Source organism: Conger conger, chromosome 7 (genome assembly GCF_963514075.1).
Source record: "Conger conger chromosome 7, fConCon1.1, whole genome shotgun sequence".
Lineage (NCBI taxonomy): Eukaryota > Metazoa > Chordata > Actinopteri > Anguilliformes > Congridae > Conger > Conger conger.
The window spans coordinates 34,438,633-34,457,508 of NC_083766.1; the positions used below are offsets into that span (position 1 = coordinate 34,438,633).

Consider the following 18,876-nt stretch of genomic DNA (forward strand, 5'->3'; position numbering starts at 1 on the left):
AGGCAGCTCCACTCAGGAAGCTGGTGCGGAGGTGAAGGTGTTTCAGGTTTAACAGGAGTACTCGAGTACTCAGATAAACCTCTGGTACGTTTCAATATAACCACTGTCTGCATGCAGATTATGTTGCTGAAGAGATTGGAAAAAAATACAGTCTTAACTATCAGACAGGATGTGTGTGTGAGTTTGTGTGTGTGTTTATGTGCACGCATGTGTCTGCTGATTTCCTATATGGACCACTATGGCTCCACTCACTGGAGAAACATGAAAGCCCTTAGTTGTTTGTGTTGTTGTTACAAATTAAAAAGTTTTTTTCATATGTAGGCCAATAACAGCAGCACTCAAGCAGATCTGTGAGTGGTGGAAAGGGCTGAACACTGGAAAAATGCTTCTGAGATCCGCCGTGCCAGCAATTAGGCTTGTGTCAGAACCGATCGGTCAGCACCTTACACAACAACCCGTAAAGCACCGGCATCCTATTTGCCGCACTTCACCAAGGAGATCAGAGACAGTGTGATGTCACAAATCACCACCCCCCCCCCCCCCCCCTCACACAAACACACACAAACACACACAAACGCACACACACACATTCTCTCACTCAGAGATTGCACTGACTTGGGCTGGACGCTGGGTTGGGTTGGACATAAACAGGTAAGGCGGCTTAAATGACCTCATTTCCTGCAACAGCAGAGCAGCGCTGAAGGCTATGTGCAGGAGCTAAATTGCTACACTGACCACACCGCCCTCTCCTTTCATGTAAAATTTTAGGTGCTACCAGAAATGCATATTGGTATGCAGCTAGGAGCCAGCAAGAATACAATGGCCCACAGGTGACCCCTGTTAAGACCAGCCTTTATCATGGAGAAATAGAGTATCCAGCAAGCATGCATTTATTGGACCTGTCTGCACTGTTTCCCACCACCAGGACCAGGGCAACTGACCTTTGCTCGAGGTGATTGGTGTATTTGCTATGGTCAGTATAATGCTTTCCTGCTGTTGTTTGTGTACAGCCAACGTGCCAATGTTGGATGACCTTGATTTCAGTCTGTTTTTTTAGACAGCTAACCTAAGCAGGATTTTGTATTGTGTATAAAACATCTTACTTTAATCACTGAAGATTAACTTTTTTTTAATGCCTGCTACAATGTATGTATGAAAGTGCCATAAGGGAAGGACATAATAGAAGCACATGGTCTTCAGTAATTGTGGTTGTGCATCATGTGAACTCTGTACGGAGGCCTGTGGAACTCTGTCTAGCATGAGAACACACTATGCATACTATTTGTATTTTAATCTTGTACTATTATTGAAGTGAATCATGTGACTGAAAATATAAGAAAATGTATTCTGACAGCTGCTCTTGGCCATTGTCCCGGTGTGAATTCCACTGGAATTTTATTTAAAAATGTTTTTAAACGTATTAGCATAGGAAGCATTTTTTGTTATACATGTTGGTTGCTATTCTACTGTTTACTACCTGAAATTAAATTCATGATGAGTCATCGTTACGGAATACTGTTTCAGTTCATCCGATATAGTTTGATGTCAGCATCATGGAGGTGGTTCCTTGTGACTTTAATCTTCACAAGCAGTGTGCACATTCAAGCACCTTTACCTCTCGAAAGAGAAGGATGGTGACCCCTTGGCATTTTTTCTGCGCTGCTTTACCAGCTTGACCAGCTTTAAAATTGAGCTGGTCAAGCTGGCCATAAGCTGGTCTAGCTGGGTATGAGCTGGTCTGCCAGCTAGAGCTGGTAGCTTGTCTGAGCTCGTTGACCAGTTGCCAGCTGTTTCAAAACATAGCTTGAGCAGGTCTGAACTGGTCAACCAGCTAAACCATGTCTAGCTGGAAGCTGTTCTGAACTGGTCTGTTTTTTTTCCAGCAGGGGTGGCAAGGTTTATCCTGTAAGCAGTGAGGTCAAATCTGGGACAGATTGGGCCTCAAATATGCACGCTGTGCAACCATAGTGCAAGTCCTAAGTGAATGCATGCTTGAAGGCTTGACTCTATAACAGCTAAGAGAGGGTCCTAGTCCAAAGTAGTTTTCACACCTTTGTTCTCATGGAAAAAGTGTTGCGCTATGTGGTCATACACACACCAGCATCTCTGAACCTGCATCTACAAAGGGCAGGAACTCTATTTCCTGTCTATTTGTGCATGCACGCATGCAGCTTCAATGTGCTCAGTGTTCTGTGCATCTGTCAGTTTAATTTCTCAGCATCTCCGGCGTGCAAGAACATGAACCAAGTCTTGTACACAGAAATAATTCACATTAAATTATAATTATTTAATTATTTTTTACATTGCATTAATCTATATGTAAAATGCTACAGGCTATAACTTGCCACGCATATTTATTCTGCTTGACCCCCCCCCCCCCCCCCCCCCAAGATCTGAAATAGACTCAAATCAGATCTTCAGTACACAGTACAAAATTCAATAAAATATTTTTGTGCTTTACAGCTGGCTTTAGCATTTTTTCTTCATTTCAGCTGGATGACAGTTCCAGGTGCAAAGCAAGCAAACGCCTGAGACGCATATTCTGGTTCAATAACATCTTTTGCAGGAATGCATAACACCAGCAGCATTGCTCATTTATTTCCCTAATGTCAAAACATCAGGTGCTCCCATTTCGCCTATTGAAGGCAGCTCCAGCTGAAACATGCCCTTCGTTTGACGGCATGACCGTGGCTCCACTGACTGGATGGTGGAATAGCCAAAATCCTCAATCGGCATCGGCACCGGCCCCTGTATTGATCCTGCGCCAAGGCAGTTTGGCATGAAGTCTGTGTAGACACACAGCAGCTGCCCTGCCTCCTGTGCTGCAGGCAATATCTAAAATGCAAACACACAGGCCAAACGTTACTGGTGGTGCACACCTACCCATGATGCCCTGCAGGCCCATTTCAATGATGGTGGCTGCAAGGCTGACATGCAGTTGTACAGAGGGTGTCACTAAACAGATTACCTGTTCTTCCCAAATTTCTTCATACACGGGACACTCTGAGATAGAAAAACAGGGTAAGTTCAGGTTCAGAAACATGAATGGAACCAGATTAATTTAACTGCACTTAACAAATTTATTGTTTGGCTCACAGGTTGCAATATATTTGTTCACCTGTCACGTTGAGCTTGCGACCTAGGAAAGAGGCACATGAATTAAAGAAATCCAGCATTAACGATGAGGGGATTAATCAAACTCTCTAGTTGTGCTTGTAATTGAAAGTATGAGTGAGATTTTAAAGAAGTATAAAAGGTGTCAATTTACCGCTCCTGCCGGTGGCAGGCTGTTTGATGCAGCTGCGGCCTATTCAAGGGAAGGAAATCATTTTGTTGAAAACTTCATGCTGAAGGACGACTGTATGAAGACCAAAGACTGGAAAGCAGACCTAATGCTCACCTCTTAACCACTGCCATATTTCTGCCTTGCAAACAACACGAGAACAAGATTATATATCTGCCATTATATAAGAAATGGGGAGCAAATGAGATGTGTGGATTCATTAAGAGAGCGGCGTACCCTTACCCTGATGGTGTGTGATGCAGAGGATCAGGATGCATACACCAAAGACACAGATAGCAGCAACCGTGATGGACAGAATGACTTTCAAATTTAGGTCAGGGGCAGGACTCGGTGAGCACAATTCGATAGCACTTCCTGAAAGTACACATTGGACAATGTTAATAGTGTTAATAGTGGCCAGTCTTTATCCTGGAGAAATAATTACTCAGCAAGCAAGTATGTGTCTTACATTTATTGAGCAGATCCTCTCATCGGGAGCAATTTACAATAAAGGAGAACATAAGTGAATTTCCCAAATTTATAAGCAATAGCTTTAATCTGTGAGGTATTTATATCCATATCAGTGTCACTGTCCAACTACTTACGGTATGGACTGCGCCGTACGTATTGTTACTAAAGCAAATGAACCAAGTTAAACAAGGAGCAGAATACAAATCCCAAAGACAGTACATACAGATTGCACCCGGATGAAACCCCATGCTGCTAAATTAGCTGAAGGCTATTTTAAAGACTGACTCATAATAATCAGTCTTTCCCATTGCCGTTGAGGAGCGATATTGGGGCTTGCTCATTTTTTTCATTAAATAAATTAAAAACGTGTTTTGTGCTTGCTCAGGTTCCCTTTGTCTAATATTACATTTGTCTTAAGATCTGAAACCATTCTGTGTGACAAATATGCAATAAAAGAGCAAATCAGGAAAAGGGCAAATACTTTTTCACAGCACTATGTCTAGCTAGTTGGCCAATTGCCTATCTAGCTAACATAACGGCAAGGAGATGAAGATATATTTTATTCATGCACAGCACCCACTCATACAGTAGTTAATTATAAATCATTTTTACATTTCATTTTCGCATGATATGATAGCTAGTTGCCCCATCACTCTTCATAAACATAATCTACAAGTCTCTCATACTCAGTCATCGTATTCAGAGCAGCGTAGCCACAACAACGATATTTACATTGAAGTGAAGTGCAACATTTCACATCTTAGAGTACAATCTAACATTCACTACCAATTAAATTGACCTAACTCCTAGTATGAATTGAAGATCCTGACTTGTGTAAGAAAGGAATGAAATAAAAAATTGAAAATGTATTCCCAAAAAAAAGGTTGAACGTGCACATCACTTTTTGTTTTCAGTTCAAGCTATTGTATTTTTGTATTTATACTAGAACGAAAAGGCAATGCAATGAGGTGGTAATATGGAAGGGAAACCAAGATGCCGTCTTAATAGCTGCGTATCCAGTATGCGCCTGAAGATGGTTCTACAATTCTAAACCCCTTGGGCCAGTTGTACTAAATATTTTGCTCCGATTTTCCCGTGTACATGTGACGCATTCTGCGGACGGGGCCAGAACGGGGCTAGAACCACAGTATTTGTGCGATCTAGACAAGGCATCACAAGATGCACGTATGTCCTTAATGCATATGCATTTAAGGATGGATTGCACAAATGAATGTTCCCATTCTATCCCGACAATAGTTAAGCTCATTGCAACGTTACATAATTCAAATGACACTAGCCGCTGTTTAAGATCGGTCTCTTTCGCAAAATACGGTAGCCTTCACAAATAAGACATTCATTTGAGGCAGACTGCGCCCGTACCTCCGCACCCTCGTCAAGCCGCATTTTGCGCTGCAAGCTTGGAGCATGGTCTTCTTTTTTCCTAAAAACGTGTCGATCACTTTCTGACAAAAAAGGCATTAATTTATGTAGCAGCTTACAGAATAATTTTTTTTCTCCAGACATTTTTCATCACTAAAAGAAGGGCAAACCTTCGCAATCTCCCTCAGCTGTACACACAAAACATAAGACCGATTTATGCTACCTGTGTGCAGTCTTGAAGTGCTGCAATACCTGCTCCAAACATCTTACCTTTGAGCTGAATGTGTCCCTCGCTCTGGACCTGGCCATTGGCTGCCACACATGTGTAGTTCACACAGTCAGCACTGGTCACATTGTTCACCTGCAGGGTCAAGTTCCTCTCTACCAGGGAATGCCTCTCATCTTGAAGGATGAGCTGGCCACTTTTCAGCCAGTGATAGGACAATTTCATTCCACTCTCCACCTCACACCTCAGCACCAATATTACATGGGAGTCGTTAATCTCCACTTTAATTCTGGGATCGGGTGGAGGCACTATGGGAAACAAGTAAAGCAAGCTGCTGTTGGTGTGTCAACTGGAATAATAACATATTAGCCATTTTATTAATTATTTAAAAATAACTTTACAGCATAAGCTTTTATACTTACTAGTGAACCGCAGATGCAATTTCTTGGTCCATATTGTGTTATTCTTGTAAAATACGGATACTTCATAGATGCCTTTATCCTCTTCTAAAATGTTGTCCAATATCAAGGTGTTATTTTGAAAATAATAGTGAGTCCTATTGTTATATCTGCCATAATACTTTGGCGACTGGTGACTTTTCAGTTGTTCCAGAATACGACTAGGCTTATCTCCTAATTTCTTCCACATCACCTGTGTAACTGGGTTAGCCTCGTCTTCAGGAGGATAGTCTATGGAAAGAACTGCATGTCTGTGCTTTGGGGAAAACCGTGCCGGCTGCATTGGTGTGCTGAAGGCTGCAGGAGAGAGAGAAGACTTTAAAAAGTACTTGATAAAATCAAACAGCATTTGTTCATCCAGAAATTATTAAAAATTTGAGGAAAAAAACATCTATTTTTGTACAGTAGAATAAAACAAAATGCAAATTTACAAATGCAAAAAGTGTAGTGTTGTCCTTCAATAATATGAACTTGAAGCTTTAGAAAATACCTGCCAGTGGGCCGAGATTTGACAAGAGTTATCAAGCTGTTTGTACACTTACCCGTCTTGCTCAAGCAGTGTAGGCAGAGAAGCAGATGTAGTATTAGGCCTACAGTATGGGAGAAACTCCAAAGCGCTTTCTCTCTCAGGACATAGCAGTCCCTCTGCAGCATCCAGCCAGGCCCCATTCCATTTCCCATAGGGATCTACTTAGAGGTCAGTGGTCCACTCGTAAATGTCCTCTTCCAAAACTACCCCACGGCATCACTGGAGACATTGAGCATTCTAAACTACTGAGCACAAAACTGAAAAACACCACCTTGCTGCGGTCTGCGACCAACGTCTTTCAGTCTCTTCCTCTCGACCAACAATAGACTTCTGGGTGGTGGTGGTGGTGGTGGTGGGGGGGGGGGGGGATGGGGGTTGCAAAGGAGGCGTGGTAGATGTGTGTCAAGAGGCATTTTGACAGCTTGTGATTTAACCCCATGGGCCGGAGACATTTTGTTTTGCATTCTTTTTTTTTTCAGAGCAACATTTCCAATCAATATAGTCACAGGATATAACATTTGAAAGTGTTAAAACTCATGCTTCTATATGTATAAACTATTTTACAATGCTACTGTTTTAGTGACAATACGGTTCCTTATCTTTTAACATGTGAGGTGGCAAAACAAGTGTGGGGGGACCTCACCTTCTCTGCATTTTGGAAATCCACAGACGACATGAATTCTGTTGTATCATGTTCATTGCAAAGGTCCAGCAAAACAAATTCATAATAGTTTTTAATTGCCAAAATATGGAGTGATGGATTGATATGATACACAATAAACATTTCCCTTCAAATCTCTCATACATCTCATACAAAAGGGCAGTGTAAGGGTGATTTTCTTCATTGATTCTTAATTGACAATGTGTGTTAACATAAAGACAATCACATGATTACAAATAACATTTTAGTGATAATCCTTATTACTATTAGACCACTTTCTGAATTAAGTGCTTACTATGAGTCTTTCTCTGTCTCTCTCCAGCAGACAGACTGCCTTTGACCTTAATGTCTCGGCTTCTCAGCTAGCACATTCTGGTCTTACAGCAAGGTCAACAAGGGGTATTCAGAAGACAAAATACTTATAAATGTTCGTGGCCAGCTTCATGTCTTTTTGTTTTGGTAAAGCCCCCCCCCCCTTTGGGAAAAGTGTGTATAAGAGTCTTACTGTGTCTGATGCAAATCAGAAAGCCGGTAAGCTTTCTCACTTTCTGTCATTTCTTTGCAAATAAATACGAAAGTTAAAGAGAAGAATAGCTATTGTTGTGTTTTTACTGGATCTGTTTCATCAGACGATGCTCACCTGTGAAATGTTAAAAAGGGCATTTCCCCCCTATCAGCAGGCACTCTATTTCCTGTCTATTTGTGCATGCACGCATGCAGCTTCAATGTGCTCAGTGCTCTGTGCATCTGTCAGTTTAATCTCTCAGCATCTCCGGCGTGCAAGAACATGAACCAAGTCTTGTATACAGAAGTAATTCACATTAAATTATAATTATTTAATTATTTTTACATTGCATTAATCTATATGTGAAATGCTACAGGCTATAACTTGCCACGCATATTTATTCAGCTTGCCCCCCCCCCCCCCCCCCCCCCAAGATCTGAAATAGACTCAAATCAGATCTTCAGTATATGAAATGAAAATTCAATAAAATATTTTTGTGCTTTACAGCTGGCTTTAGCATTTTTTCTTTATTTCAGCTGGATGACAGTTCCAGGTGCAAAGCAAGCAAACGCCTGAGACGCATATTCTGGTTCAATGACACCTTGTGCAGGAATGCATAACACCAGCAGCATTGCTTATTTATTTCCTTAATGTCAAAACATCAGGTGCTCCCATTTCGCCTATTGAAGGCAGCTCCAGCTGAAACATGCCCTTCGTTTGACGGCATGACCGTGGCTCCACTGACTGGATGGTGGAATAGCCAAAATCCTCAATCGGCATCGGCACCGGCCCCTGGCAGTTTGGCATGAAGTCTGTGTAGACACACAGCAGCTGCCCTGCCTCCTGTGCTGCAGGCAATATCTAAAATGCAAACACAGAGGCCAAACGTTACTGGTGGTGCACACCTACCCATGATGCCCTGCAGGCCCATTTCAATGATGGTGGCTGCAAGGCTGACATGCAGTTGTACAGAGGGTGTCACTGAACAGATTACCTGTTCTTCCCCAATTTCTTCATACACGGGACATTCTGAGATAGAAAAACAGGGTAAGTTCAGGTTCAGAAACATGAATGGAACCAGATTAATTTAACTGCACTTAACAAATTTATTGTTTGGCTCACAGGTTGCAATATATTTGTTCACCTGTCACGTTGAGCTTGCGACCTAGGAAAGAGGCACATGAATTAAAGAAATCCAGCATTAACGATGAGGGGATTAATCAAACTCTCTAGTTGTGCTTGTAATTGAAAGTATGAGTGAGATTTTAAAGAAGTATAAAAGGTGTCAATTTACCGCTCCTGCCGGTGGCAGGCTGTTTGATGCAGCTGCGGCCTATTCAAGGGAAGGAAATCATTTTGTTGAAAACTTCATGCTGAAGGACGACTGTATGAAGACCAAAGACTGGAAAGCAGACCTAATGCTCACCTCTTAACCACTGCCATATTTCTGCCTTGCAAACAACACGAGAACAAGATTATATATCTGCCATTATATAAGAAATGGGGAGCAAATGAGATGTGTGGATTCATTAAGAGAGCGGCGTACCCTTACCCTGATGGTGTGTGATGCAGAGGATCAGGATGCATACACCAAAGACACAGATAGCAGCAACCGTGATGGACAGAATGACTTTCAAATTTAGGTCAGGGGCAGGACTTGGTGAGCACAATTCGATAGCACTTCCTGAAAGTACACATTGGACAATGCTAATAGTGTTAATAGTGGCCAGTCTTTATCCTGGAGAAATAATTACTCAGCAAGCAAGTATGTGTCTTACATTTATTGAGCAGATCCTCTCATCTGGAGCAATTTACAATAAAGGAGAACATAAGTGAATTTCCCAAATTTATAAGCAATAGCTTTAATCTGTGAGGTATTTATATCCATATCAGTGTCACTGTCCAACTACTTACGGTATGGACTGCGCCGTACGTATTGTTACTAAAGCAAATGAACCAAGTTAAACAAGGAGCAGAATACAAATCCCAAAGACAGTACATACAGATTGCACCCGGATGAAACCCCATGCTGCTAAATTAGCTGAAGGCTATTTTAAAGACTGACTCATAATAATCAGTCTTTCCCATTGCCGTTGAGGAGCGATATTGGGGCTTGCTCATTTTTTTCATTAAATAAATTAAAAACGTGTTTTGTGCTTGCTCAGGTTCCCTTTGTCTAATATTACATTTGTCTTAAGATCTGAAACCATTCTGTGTGACAAATATGCAATAAAAGAGCAAATCAGGAAAAGGGCAAATACTTTTTCACAGCACTATGTCTAGCTAGTTGGCCAATTGCCTATCTAGCTAACATAACGGCAAGGAGATGAAGATATATTTTATTCATGCACAGCACCCACTCATACAGTAGTTAATTATAAATCATTTTTACATTTCATTTTCGCATGATATGATAGCTAGTTGCCCCATCACTCTTCATAAACATAATCTACAAGTCTCTCATACTCAGTCATCGTATTCAGAGCAGCGTAGCCACAACAACGATATTTACATTGAAGTGAAGTGCAACATTTCACATCTTAGAGTACAATCTAACATTCACTACCAATTAAATTGACCTAACTCCTAGTATCAATTGAAGATCCTGACTTGTGTAAGAAAGGAATGAAATAAAAAATTGAAAATGTATTCCCAAAAAAAAGGTTGAACGTGCACATCACTTTTTGTTTTCAGTTCAAGCTATTGTATTTTTGTATTTATACTAGAACGAAAAGGCAATGCAATGAGGTGGTAATATGGAAGGGAAACCAAGATGCCGTCTTAATAGCTGCGTATCCAGTATGCGCCTGAAGATGGTTCTACAATTCTAAACCCCTTGGGCCAGTTGTACTAAATATTTTGCTCCGATTTTCCCGTGTACATGTGACGCATTCTGCGGACGGGGCCAGAACGGGGCTAGAACCACAGTATTTGTGCGATCTAGACAAGGCATCACAAGATGCACGTATGTCCTTAATGCATATGCATTTAAGGATGGATTGCACAAATGAATGTTCCCATTCTATCCCGGCAATAGTTAAGCTCATTGCAACGTTACATAATTCAAATGACACTAGCCGCTGTTTAAGATCGGTCTCTTTCGCAAAATACGGTAGCCTTCACAAATAAGACATTCATTTGAGGCAGACTGCGCCCGTACCTCCGCACCCTCGTCAAGCCGCATTTTGCGCTGCAAGCTTGGAGCATGGTCTTCTTTTTTCCTAAAAACGTGTCGATCACTTTCTGACAAAAAAGGCATTAATTTATGTAGCAGCTTACAGAATAATTTTTTTTCTCCAGACATTTTTCATCACTAAAAGAAGGGCAAACCTTCGCAATCTCCCTCAGCTGGACACACAAAACATAAGACCGATTTATGCTACCTGTGTGCAGTCTTGAAGTGCTGCAATACCTGCTCCAAACATCTTACCTTTGAGCTGAATGTGTCCCTCGCTCTGGACCTGGCCATTGGCTGCCACACATGTGTAGTTCACACAGTCAGCACTGGTCACATTGTTCACCTGCAGGGTCAAGTTCCTCTCTACCAGGGAATGCCTCTCATCTTGAAGGATGAGCTGGCCACTTTTCAGCCAGTGATAGGACAATTTCATTCCACTCTCCACCTCACACCTCAGCACCAATATTACATGGGAGTCGTTAATCTCCACTTTAATTCTGGGATCGGGTGGAGGCACTATGGGAAACAAGTAAAGCAAGCTGCTGTTGGTGTGTCAACTGGAATAATAACATATTAGCCATTTTATTAATTATTTAAAAATAACTTTACAGCATAAGCTTTTATACTTACTAGTGAACCGCAGATGCAATTTCTTGGTCCATATTGTGTTATTCTTGTAAACTACGGATACTTCATAGATGCCTTTATCCTCTTCTAAAATGTTGTCCAATATCAAGGTGTTATTTTGAAAATAATAGTGAGTCCTATTGTTATATCTGCCATAATACTTTGGCGACTGGTGACTTTTCAGTTGTTCCAGAATACGACTAGGCTTATCTCCTAATTTCTTCCACATCACCTGTGTAACTGGGTTAGCCTCGTCTTCAGGAGGATAGTCTATGGAAAGAACTGCATGTCTGTGCTTTGGGGAAAACCGTGCCGGCTGCATTGGTGTGCTGAAGGCTGCAGGAGAGAGAGAAGACTTTAAAAAGTACTTGATAAAATCAAACAGCATTTGTTCATCCAGAAATTATTAAAAATTTGAGGAAAAAAACATCTATTTTTGTACAGTAGAATAAAACAAAATGCAAATTTACAAATGCAAAAAGTGTAGTGTTGTCCTTCAATAATATGAACTTGAAGCTTTAGAAAATACCTGCCAGTGGGCCGAGATTTGACAAGAGTTATCAAGCTGTTTGTACACTTACCCGTCTTGCTCAAGCAGTGTAGGCAGAGAAGCAGATGTAGTATTAGGCCTACAGTATGGGAGAAACTCCAAAGCGCTTTCTCTCTCAGGACATAGCAGTCCCTCTGCAGCATCCAGCCAGGCCCCATTCCATTTCCCATAGGGATCTACTTAGAGGTCAGTGGTCCACTCGTAAATGTCCTCTTCCAAAACTACCCCACGGCATCACTGGAGACATTGAGCATTCTAAACTACTGAGCACAAAACTGAAAAACACCACCTTGCTGCGGTCTGCGACCAACGTCTTTCAGTCTCTTCCTCTCGACCAACAATAGACTTCTGGGTGGTGGTGGTGGTGGGGGGGGGGGGGGGGGGGATGGGGGTTGCAAAGGAGGCGTGGTAGATGTGGGGTCAAGAGGCATTTTGACAGCTTGTGATTTAACCCCATGGGCCGGAGACATTTTGTTTTGCATTCTTTTTTTTTTCAGAGCAACATTTCCAATCAATATAGTCACAGGATATAACATTTGAAAGTGTTAAAACTCATGCTTCTATATGTATAAACTATTTTACAATGCTACTGTTTTAGTGACAATACGGTTCCTTATCTTTTAACATGTGAGGTGGCAAAACAAGTGTGGGGGGACCTCACCTTCTCTGCATTTTGGAAATCCACAGACGACATGAATTCTGTTTTATCATGTTCATTGCAAAGGTCCAGCAAAACAAATTCATAATAGTTTTTAATTGCCAAAATATGGAGTGATGGATTGATATGATACACAATAAACATTTCCCTTCAAATTTCTCATACATCTCATACAAAAGGGCAGTGTAAGAGTGATTTTCTTCATTGATTCTTAATTGACAATGTGTGTTAACATAAAGACAATCACATGATTACAAATAACATTTTAGTGATAATCCTTATTACTATTAGACCACTTTCTGAATTAAGTGCTTACTATGAGTCTTTCTCTGTCTCTCTCCAGCAGACAGACTGCCTTTGACCTTAATGTCTCGGCTTCTCAGCTAGCACATTCTGGTCTTACAGCAAGGTCAACAAGGGGTATTCAGAAGACAAAATACTTATAAATGTTCGTGGCCAGCTTCATGTCTTTTTGTTTTGGTAAAGCCCCCCCCCCCCTTTGGGAAAAGTGTGTATAAGAGTCTTACTGTGTCTGATGCAAATCAGAAAGCCGGTAAGCTTTCTCACTTTCTGTCATTTCTTTGCAAATAAATACGAAAGTTAAAGAGAAGAATAGCTATTGTTGTGTTTTTACTGGATCTGTTTCATCAGACGATGCTCACCTGTGAAATGTTAAAAAGGGCATTTCCCCCCTATCAGCAGGCACTCTATTTCCTGTCTATTTGTGCATGCACGCATGCAGCTTCAATGTGCTCAGTGCTCTGTGCATCTGTCAGTTTAATCTCTCAGCATCTCCGGCGTGCAAGAACATGAACCAAGTCTTGTATACAGAAGTAATTCACATTAAATTATAATTATCTAATTATTTTTACATTGCATTAATCTATATGTGAAATGCTACAGGCTATAACTTGCCACGCATATTTATTCTGCTTGCCCCCCCCCAAGATCTGAAATAGACTCAAATCAGATCTTCAGTATATGAAATGAAAATTCAATAAAATATTTTTGTGCTTTACAGCTGGCTTTAGCATTTTTTCTTTATTTCAGCTGGATGACAGTTCCAGGTGCAAAGCAAGCAAACGCCTGAGACGCATATTCTGGTTCAATGACACCTTGTGCAGGAATGCATAACACCAGCAGCATTGCTTATTTATTTCCTTAATGTCAAAACATCAGGTGCTCCCATTTCGCCTATTGAAGGCAGCTCCAGCTGAAACATGCCCTTCGTTTGACGGCGTGACCGTGGCTCCACTGACTGGATGGTGGAATAGCCAAAATCCTCAATCGGCATCGGCACCGGCCCCTGTATTGATCCTGCGCCAAGGCAGTTTGGCATGAAGTCTGTGTAGACACACAGCAGCTGCCCTGCCTCCTGTGCTGCAGGCAATATCTAAAATGCAAACACACAGGCCAAACGTTACTGGTGGTGCACACCTACCCATGATGCCCTGCAGGCCCATTTCAATGATGGTGGCTGCAAGGCTGACATGCAGTTGTACAGAGGGTGTCACTGAACAGATTACCTGTTCTTCCCCAATTTCTTCATACACGGGACATTCTGAGATAGAAAATTCAGGTTCAGGTTCAGAAACATGAATGGAACCAGATTAATTTAACTGCACTTAACAAATTTATTGTTTGGCTCACAGGTTGCAATATATTTGTTCACCTGTCACGTTGAGCTTGCGACCTAGGAAAGAGGCACATGAATTAAAGAAATCCAGCATTAACGATGAGGGGATTAATCAAACTCTCTAGTTGTGCTTGTAATTGAAAGTATGAGTGAGATTTTAAAGAAGTATAAAAGGTGTCAATTTACCGCTCCTGCCGGTGGCAGGCTGTTTGATGCAGCTGCGGCCTATTCAAGGGAAGGAAATCATTTTGTTGAAAACTTCATGCTGAAGGACGACTGTATGAAGACCAAAGACTGGAAAGCAGACCTAATGCTCACCTCTTAACCACTGCCATATTTCTGCCTTGCAAACAACACGAGAACAAGATTATATATCTGCCATTATATAAGAAATGGGGAGCAAATGAGATGTGTGGATTCATTAAGAGAGCGGCGTACCCTTACCCTGATGGTGTGTGATGCAGAGGATCAGGATGCATACACCAAAGACACAGATAGCAGCAACCGTGATGGACAGAATGACTTTCAAATTTAGGTCAGGGGCAGGACTTGGTGAGCACAATTCGATAGCACTTCCTGAAAGTACACATTGGACAATGCTAATAGTGTTAATAGTGGCCAGTCTTTATCCTGGAGAAATAATTACTCAGCAAGCAAGTATGTGTCTTACATTTATTGAGCAGATCCTCTCATCTGGAGCAATTTACAATAAAGGAGAACATAAGTGAATTTCCCAAATTTATAAGCAATAGCTTTAATCTGTGAGGTATTTATATCCATATCAGTGTCACTGTCCAACTACTTACGGTATGGACTGCGCCGTACGTATTGTTACTAAAGCAAATGAACCAAGTTAAACAAGGAGCAGAATACAAATCCCAAAGACAGTACATACAGATTGCACCCGGATGAAACCCCATGCTGCTAAATTAGCTGAAGGCTATTTTAAAGACTGACTCATAATAATCAGTCTTTCCCATTGCCGTTGAGGAGCGATATTGGGGCTTGCTCATTTTTTTCATTAAATAAATTAAAAACGTGTTTTGTGCTTGCTCAGGTTCCCTTTGTCTAATATTACATTTGTCTTAAGATCTGAAACCATTCTGTGTGACAAATATGCAATAAAAGAGCAAATCAGGAAAAGGGCAAATACTTTTTCACAGCACTATGTCTAGCTAGTTGGCCAATTGCCTATCTAGCTAACATAACGGCAAGGAGATGAAGATATATTTTATTCATGCACAGCACCCACTCATACAGTAGTTAATTATAAATCATTTTTACATTTCATTTTCGCATGATATGATAGCTAGTTGCCCCATCACTCTTCATAAACATAATCTACAAGTCTCTCATACTCAGTCATCGTATTCAGAGCAGCGTAGCCACAACAACGATATTTACATTGAAGTGAAGTGCAACATTTCACATCTTAGAGTACAATCTAACATTCACTACCAATTAAATTGACCTAACTCCTAGTATCAATTGAAGATCCTGACTTGTGTAAGAAAGGAATGAAATAAAAAATTGAAAATGTATTGAACGTGCACATCACTTTTTGTTTTCAGTTCAAGCTATTGTATTTTTGTATTTATACTAGAACGAAAAGGCAATGCAATGAGGTGGTAATATGGAAGGGAAACCAAGATGCCGTCTTAATAGCTGCGTATTTCAGTATGCGCCTGAAGATGGTTCTACAATTCTAAACCCCTTGGGCCAGTTGTACTAAATATTTTGCTCCGATTTCCCCGTGTACATGTGACGCATTCTGCGGACGGGGCCAGAACGGGGCTAGAACCACAGTATTTGTGCGATCTAGACAAGGCATCACAAGATGCACGTATGTCCTTAATGCATATGCATTTAAGGATGGATTGCACAAATGAATGTTCCCATTCTATCCCGGCAATAGTTAAGCTCATTGCAACGTTACATAATTCAAATGACACTAGTCGCTGTTTAAGATCGGTCTCTTTCGCAAAATACGGTAGCCTTCACAAATAAGACATTCATTTGAGGCAGACTGCGACCGTACCTCCGCACCCTCGTCAAGCCGCATTTTGCGCTGCAAGCTTGGAGCATGGTCTTCTTTTTTCCTAAAAACGTGTCGATCACTTTCTGACAAAAAAGGCATTAATTTATGTAGCAGCTTACAGAATAATTTTTTTTCTCCAGACATTTTTCATCACTAAAAGAAGGGCAAACCTTCGCAATCTCCCTCAGCTGTAGACACAAAACATAAGACCGATTCATGCTACCTGTGTGCAGTCTTGAAGTGCTGCAATACCTGCTCCAAACATCTTACCTTTGAGCTGAATGTGTCCCTCGCTCTGGACCTGGCCATTGGCTGCCACACATGTGTAGTTCACACAGTCAGCACTGGTCACATTGTTCACCTGCAGGGTCAAGTTCCTCTCTACCAGGGAATGCCTCTCATCTTGAAGGATGAGCTGGCCACTTTTCAGCCAGTGATAGGACAATTTCATTCCACTCTCCACCTCACACCTCAGCACCAATATTACATGGGAGTCGTTAATCTCCACTTTAATGCTGGGATCGGGTGGAGGCACTATGGGAAACAATTAAAGCAAGCTGCTGTTGGTGTGTCAACTGGAATAATAACATATTAGCCATTTTATGAATTATTTAAAAATAACTTTACAGCATAAGCTTTTATACTTACTAATGAACTGCAGATGCAATTTCTTGGTCCATATTGTGTTATTCTTGTAAACTACGGATACTTCATAGATGCCTTTATCCTCTTCTAAAATGTTGTCCAATATCAAGGTGTTATTTTGAAAATAATAGTGAGTCCTATTGTTATATCTGCCATAATACTTTGGCGACTGGTGACTTTTCAGTTGTTCCAGAATACGACTAGGCTTATCTCCTAATTTCTTCCACATCACCTGTGTAACTGGGTTAGCCTTGTCTTCAGGAGGATAGTCTATGGAAAGAACTGGATGTCTGTGCTTTGGGGAAAACCATGCCGTCTGCACTGGTGTGCTGAAGGCTGCAGGAGAGAGAGAAGACTTTAAAAAGTACTTGATAAAATCAAACAGCATTTGTTCATCCAGAAATTATTAAAAATTTGAGGAAAAAAACATCTATTTTTGTACAGTAGAATAAAAAAGATATTTACAAATGCAAAAAGTGTAGTGTTGTCCTTCAATAATATGAACTTGAAGCTTTAGAAAATACCTGCCAGTGGGCCGAGGTTTGACAAGAGTTATCAAGCTGTTTGTACACTTACCCGTCTTGCTCAAGCAGTGTAGGCAGAGAAGCAGATGTAGTATTAGGCCTACAGTATGGGAGAAACTCCAAAGCGCTTTCTCTCTCAGGACATAGCAGTCCCTCTGCAGTATCCAGCCAGGCCCCATTCCATTTCCCATAGGGATCTACTTAGAGGTCAGTGGTCCACTCGTAAATGTCCACTTCCAAAACTACCCCACGGCATCACTGGAGACATTGAGCATTCTAAACATGCAAAGCGACTAAGAAACTACTGAGCACAAAACTGAAAAACACCACCTTGCTGCGGTCTGCGACCAATGTATGTCAGACTTCCTCTCGACCAACAACTGGAGGCGACCGCAAAGGAGGCGCGGTGGATGTGTCAAGAGGCATTTCGACAGCTTGTGACTAGCATGGGCCAGAGACATTTTGTTTTGCATTCTTTTTTTCAGAGCAACATTTCCAATCAATATGGTCACAGGATATAACATTTGAAAGTTTTAAAACTCATGTTTCTACAGTCAGGTCCATAAATATTGGGACATCGACACAATTCTCATCTTTTTGGCTCTATACACCACCACAATGGATTTGAAATGAAACAAACAAACTGCAGACTTTCAGCTTTAATTTGAGGGTATTTACATCCAAATCAGGTGAACGGTGTAGGAATTACAACAGTTACTCTATGTGCCTCCCACTTTTTAAGGGACCAAAAGAAAAAGTGTGCTATTTGCATTTGGAATCTGTCAACTCTCAATATGAGATCCAAAGAGCTGTCACTATCAGTGAAGCAAGCCATCATTAAGCTGAAAAATCAAAACAAACCCATCAGAGAGATAGCAAAAACATTAGGTGTAGCCAAATCAGCTGTTTGGAACATTCTTAAAAAGAAAGAACACACCGGTGAACTCAGCAACACCAAAAGACCTGGAAGACCACGGAAAACAACTGTGGTGGATGACAGAAGAATTATTTCCCTGGTGAAGAAAGACCTTCATTTTGGAAATCCACAGACGACATGAATCAGGGAAAAGTTGTATCATGTTCATTGCAAAGGCCCAGCAAAACAAATCCATAATAGTTTTTAATTGTCAAAATATGGAGAAACATTGATATGATACACAATAAACATTTTCCTTCAAATTTCTCATACATCTGGTACTTATACAAAAGTACTTGTATATAGGAATGCTATTATCTATGTTTTGTACAGGCTCTCTGGAACATGAGGTTAACTGACCAGTTCCCGTACAGCAGTATAGGCAATGGCCTCCTCCTTGCTGAAGCTACAGTAAAACTACTGCTCAGCATACAACCGGCTTGGGATATGGTATTAAAGTGACAACTGCGGAGCATTTTAGCTCATTAAATTGCTTCTCCAACAGTGTATAGTTAGGCTTGACATCTCTTTTTTCACCTGCGTAAACAAACCATGACCTTTTCAGTATGCACACTGAAGCCACTGTGCACC

The 18,876-nt window shown here is 41.1% G+C and overlaps 3 protein-coding genes across 9 annotated transcripts; all 3 read right to left on the minus strand.

Annotated features, from left to right (window-relative positions):
• Window positions 1-2,426: 2,426 nt before the first annotated feature.
• Window positions 2,427-6,651, minus strand: LOC133133167 (hepatic and glial cell adhesion molecule-like). 4 transcript variants are annotated; one of them, XM_061249218.1, is made up of 9 exons: window positions 6,361-6,651; window positions 5,783-6,115; window positions 5,405-5,668; window positions 3,527-3,658; window positions 3,401-3,421; window positions 3,269-3,307; window positions 3,119-3,139; window positions 2,969-3,003; window positions 2,427-2,835 (listed from the first exon to the last, which is right to left on the minus strand). In XM_061249218.1, the coding sequence occupies exons 1-9, from the start codon at window positions 6,497-6,499 to the stop codon at window positions 2,596-2,598; spliced, it is 1,224 nt and encodes a 407-aa protein (XP_061105202.1). In that variant the 5' UTR covers window positions 6,500-6,651; the 3' UTR covers window positions 2,427-2,595. The 4 variants fall into 4 exon arrangements, with proteins under 4 accessions (XP_061105202.1, XP_061105204.1, XP_061105205.1 ...); XM_061249221.1 differs by having other exon boundaries at window positions 2,732-2,835; window positions 3,097-3,139; XM_061249220.1 differs by lacking the exon at window positions 3,401-3,421.
• A 1,980-nt stretch (window positions 6,652-8,631) lies between these two features.
• LOC133133280 (hepatic and glial cell adhesion molecule-like) lies at window positions 8,632-12,190 on the minus strand. Its single transcript, XM_061249384.1, has 7 exons — window positions 11,900-12,190; window positions 11,322-11,654; window positions 10,944-11,207; window positions 9,066-9,197; window positions 8,940-8,960; window positions 8,808-8,846; window positions 8,632-8,678 (listed from the first exon to the last, which is right to left on the minus strand). The coding sequence occupies exons 1-7, from the start codon at window positions 12,036-12,038 to the stop codon at window positions 8,632-8,634; spliced, it is 975 nt and encodes a 324-aa protein (XP_061105368.1). The 5' UTR covers window positions 12,039-12,190.
• Window positions 12,191-13,531: 1,341 nt separating this feature from the next.
• Window positions 13,532-17,708, minus strand: LOC133133725 (uncharacterized). Of its 4 annotated transcripts, none has more exons than XM_061249890.1 (8): window positions 17,422-17,708; window positions 16,849-17,181; window positions 16,471-16,734; window positions 14,607-14,738; window positions 14,481-14,501; window positions 14,349-14,387; window positions 14,199-14,219; window positions 13,532-13,919 (listed from the first exon to the last, which is right to left on the minus strand). In XM_061249890.1, exons 1-8 carry the CDS (start codon window positions 17,558-17,560, stop codon window positions 13,810-13,812), a joined length of 1,059 nt encoding a protein of 352 aa, XP_061105874.1. In that variant the 5' UTR covers window positions 17,561-17,708; the 3' UTR covers window positions 13,532-13,809. The 4 variants fall into 4 exon arrangements, with proteins under 4 accessions (XP_061105874.1, XP_061105873.1, XP_061105876.1 ...); XM_061249889.1 differs by having other exon boundaries at window positions 14,481-14,505; XM_061249892.1 differs by lacking the exon at window positions 16,471-16,734 and having other exon boundaries at window positions 14,481-14,505.
• Window positions 17,709-18,876: the final 1,168 nt, after the last annotated feature.

Bases quoted from the DNA above. Each gene is read 5' to 3' on its own strand.
- LOC133133167 (XM_061249218.1), bottom strand. From the start codon at position 6,499: ATGGGAAATGGAATGGGGCCTGGCTGGATGCTGCAGAGGGACTGCTAT. The intron at 3,140-3,268 runs GTAAATTGACAC...CCTCTTTCCTAG, and splicing joins GCCTGCCACCGGCAGGAGCG to GTCGCAAGCTCAACGTGACA. The intron at 2,836-2,968 runs GTAATCTGTTTA...TTTGCATTTTAG, and splicing joins AAGAAATTTGGGAAGAACAG to ATATTGCCTGCAGCACAGGA.
- LOC133133280 (XM_061249384.1), bottom strand. From the start codon at position 12,038: ATGGGAAATGGAATGGGGCCTGGCTGGATGCTGCAGAGGGACTGCTAT. The intron at 11,655-11,899 runs GTAAGTGTACAA...TCTCTCCTGCAG, and splicing joins ACACTGCTTGAGCAAGACGG to CCTTCAGCACACCAATGCAG. The intron at 8,961-9,065 runs GTAAGGGTACGC...TTTGCAAGGCAG, and splicing joins CTGCATCACACACCATCAGG to AAATATGGCAGTGGTTAAGA.
- LOC133133725 (XM_061249889.1), bottom strand. From the start codon at position 17,560: ATGGGAAATGGAATGGGGCCTGGCTGGATACTGCAGAGGGACTGCTAT. The intron at 14,388-14,480 runs GTGAGCATTAGG...TCCCTTGAATAG, and splicing joins AATATGGCAGTGGTTAAGAG to GCCGCAGCTGCATCAAACAG. The intron at 13,920-14,198 runs GTGAACAAATAT...TTTGCATTTTAG, and splicing joins TCGCAAGCTCAACGTGACAG to ATATTGCCTGCAGCACAGGA.